The sequence below is a fragment of the Chaetura pelagica genome, unplaced genomic scaffold (genome assembly GCF_000747805.2).
Source record: "Chaetura pelagica isolate M959 unplaced genomic scaffold, ChaPel_1.0 scaffold638, whole genome shotgun sequence".
NCBI lineage: Eukaryota > Metazoa > Chordata > Aves > Apodiformes > Apodidae > Chaetura > Chaetura pelagica.
This window is the reverse complement of record NW_009954298.1, coordinates 915665-918666: the sequence shown is the minus strand read 5'-3', so window position 1 is coordinate 918666 and position 3002 is coordinate 915665. Positions and strand designations below refer to the sequence as shown.

Here is a 3002-nt window from a genome sequence, read left to right as displayed (position 1 = left end):
GGTTTCCCCCCTTATTTATAGCCACCACCAGCTGTCTCTCCGTGGGCATTAGCACAGGTGCCAGCAATGCCACAGCCCCGGGCTCTATAAATAACAGATCCAGAGCCTGGGCTGGCTGGGGTTTTTTTTTTGGGGGGAGGGGAGGGGGTGTCACTCCAACTGAGACCTAAGACTCTCATCACAGTAGTAGACCTGTATGCTTCAGTACAGGCATCTGTGGTAGTGTATGTCTCTGGGCTGCCAAACAAGGGGAGGTGGCAGTGCTGGACATGGGTGGGCTTTCCATCAGGGTGGGCTCCCAGAGGCCCTGCAGGGAGGGTGTGACTTGCCTTTCCAGCCCAGGGCTTTCTGGAAGGTGCTGGGTGCTGCTGCAGCTGCTGGCACAGGGCCCTTTGTCCCAAGGCTCAGCTGTCTCAGCTTCCCTAAATAGAAAGGGAAAAGGGTCTGAGCACTGCCATGGGGGTCAGCCATCCCAGCTGGGATCTTTTTTAACATGAACCCCCCCTGTCATTCCCCCTCCCCACACCCAGAGCAGCTCTGCAGGTGGAGGGGAGCTGGGCTCTGTGCTGGCAGGGGGACAGGATGCCCGTAGCTGCAGCGGCGCTGCCCGCTCACATGCAGGTGCCCCCCTGGGCTGGGCTGGCTGCTGGGGCCCGGCTGCCCCCGGCGCTATATAGCACGGGGGGACAGGCTGTGGTGACAGGTGACACTGACAGGCAGCAGGAGCTGCCAGGTCCTGCCCAAACTTGGAGAGGGAGGCGAGCTCCTGCCTGAGCTGTACGGAGCCTCCGTGGTGCTGGGAAACTTCTTTAATTCTTCTTTCTTTTCTTGTTTTTCTTTCCTGTATTAAGCCACTTCTAAGGATCTCCAGCCAGAGGAAAAGCTTCTGAGAAGCCACAGCCTTGAGGAGCAATTTAAGTCTTCATTTTCCAAACTCTTCAGCCTGGTAAGCTGCTTTTATTAATGTCTGTCTTAATTATGTGTCAGCCTCACAGTGAAGCTCAGCCTGGCAGCGCAGGCAGGCAACGCCAGTGACCCAGGGAGGTGAAAATGGGACACAAATTGATGTTTCTCCTTAAGGCTCTCCAGATGGAGGATCCCATCCAGCTGAAAGAGGAGGGCAATAAATATTTTCAGGCCAGTGACTACGAGAAAGCCGTGCAAAGCTACACTCAGGCCATAAAGCTCAACAAAGACAAGGCGCTGCAGGCGGTGCTGTACAGGAACAGGGCAGCCTGCTTCCTCAAAAAGGTGAGAAGAGCTCCTGGTTTGCCTGGGCACTGATCTTCAAGGTCCCTTCCAACCCAAACCAGTCTGAGTCTGTGAAAAGGCACCTAAGCCCCCAGCTTCTGTGGGCTGCTGGTTTCACTGGGGTGTCCAGTTAGTAAGTGGGAAGAGGAGTCACAGTGTTGGTCAGCAATGGTGACCCAGCCCCACCACTAACGAACCTCCCTTTGGTCTGACAGGAGGAATACGCCAAAGCAGCCTCAGATGCATCCAGAGGTAAGGAGGGGGCTGCTCTGAGAAGGGAGAGCTGCACTGCTTGGGTTTGTGTGCTGCAGCCCCTCTAACATCTGCTCCTGGGTCTCTGTAGTCTTAGTCCTTGGTGTCCATTCACACCCAGGAGCTGAGGCCACAAGTAATTCAGAGGATGCACCAATTTGGTGCAATCTGTGCTAATTAGTTTACTCACAATATTGTTGACTATGTCTCAAGGAGCTGCAGTCACTCTAAAGCAAATAACAGTTTACACAGAGGAATTCTAGGAAGCAAACTCTGATGCCTGGTTTTGGATCACTTTCCCAGCTATTGACATCAATGCTTCAGATATCAAAGCCTTGTACAGGCGCAGCCAAGCTCTGGAAAAACTGGGGAAATTGGATCAAGCATTCAAAGATGCTCAGAAATGTGCCACCATTGAACCCCGCAACAAGAACTTCCAGGAGGCCCTGAGGAGACTGGGGGCCAACATCCAGGAGAAGGTAAGTGCTGGGGGCACAGACAAGGTGTGGGGAGTCTGTTCTGGGCTACATTGATGGATTGTTGGAAACTCATAATAATGTACGGGGATAGATAGGCTCAGTTAACTCAAAGTTCATACTTGCTGCATGTAAATCTGAGGATAATGTTGAATGGTGGCATTAAGAAGTGTAGCAGCTCACTCCTGAGGCTGGCCTGGTCCTCAATGTCTTGGCAAGCTCCTGCAAAGGATGTGGGCTGGCTTTGGACTGGGTCTGGTAGTCACTACATTGACTTAGTTAGCTCTACAGGGGAGTTGTGAAGAAGTCCCTGCACCTCTGTGGGGTCTCAGAGATGATGGCTTAGGTCTGGTTCTGCCCATGCCCATGAGTCTGAGATGGGTAATCACTGCTGAGGGCTGAGGAGTGATGCCTGCTTCATTACCAGCTTAGATTGTCTGTGGTCTGAGGGTCTGTGTTGTCCTTGAAGTGATAAAGGAAAATTGCTCCCAAATTTTCTCCCTCTGATGCCTTCTGTTTTGGCACAGCTGCACATTCAGTTCTCCACAGACCTGAGGGTGCAGAAGATGTTTGAAATCCTGCTGGATGAGAACAGTGAGAAAGAAAAGCGAGAAAAGGTGAGAACTGTCCTGAATTTGACAAAATTGCTGTTCACTGCCAGAGGCCACACTGAGGAGCATAAGGCTCTGTCCCCTTCCCCACCACTCCTAGATGGAGGACCAGGTAAGGAACTGGGAGATGAACCAAAGAGGCATCACCCCTGCCGTGAGGGGAGATGATGCAACTTCCCAACATACCAAAGTAGGCATCAGTCTGGACTTCTGCTCATGCCCATCTCTGCTACCTTCCCCATGTTTCCCTCCAAGGCCTCCCCAAAGGGACCCACTTCTCTTGGGTAGAGCAAAGATGAACCCCAGATCTCCCAGAGAAACTGCCTGGTGGGTCAGAGCTAGTCCACTGCATCTGTCAGGAGATCCCACCAGGACATCACAAGGTGTTTGGAAGGTGCCCTCAGGGCTGTGC

At 52.8% G+C, this 3002-nt stretch overlaps 1 protein-coding gene across 1 annotated transcript in view; it reads left to right on the top strand.

Annotated features, from left to right (window-relative positions):
* The first annotated feature begins 1086 nt into the window (after positions 1–1086).
* The window catches only part of UNC45B (unc-45 homolog B (C. elegans)), a 9403-nt gene continuing 7487 nt past the window's right edge, over positions 1087–3002 (top strand). The window contains 4 exon segments of the mRNA XM_010003808.1: positions 1087–1251; positions 1467–1503; positions 1807–1982; positions 2507–2596. Coding sequence (XP_010002110.1) covers positions 1090–1251; positions 1467–1503; positions 1807–1982; positions 2507–2596 — 465 coding nt within the window. The 5' untranslated portion in view covers positions 1087–1089.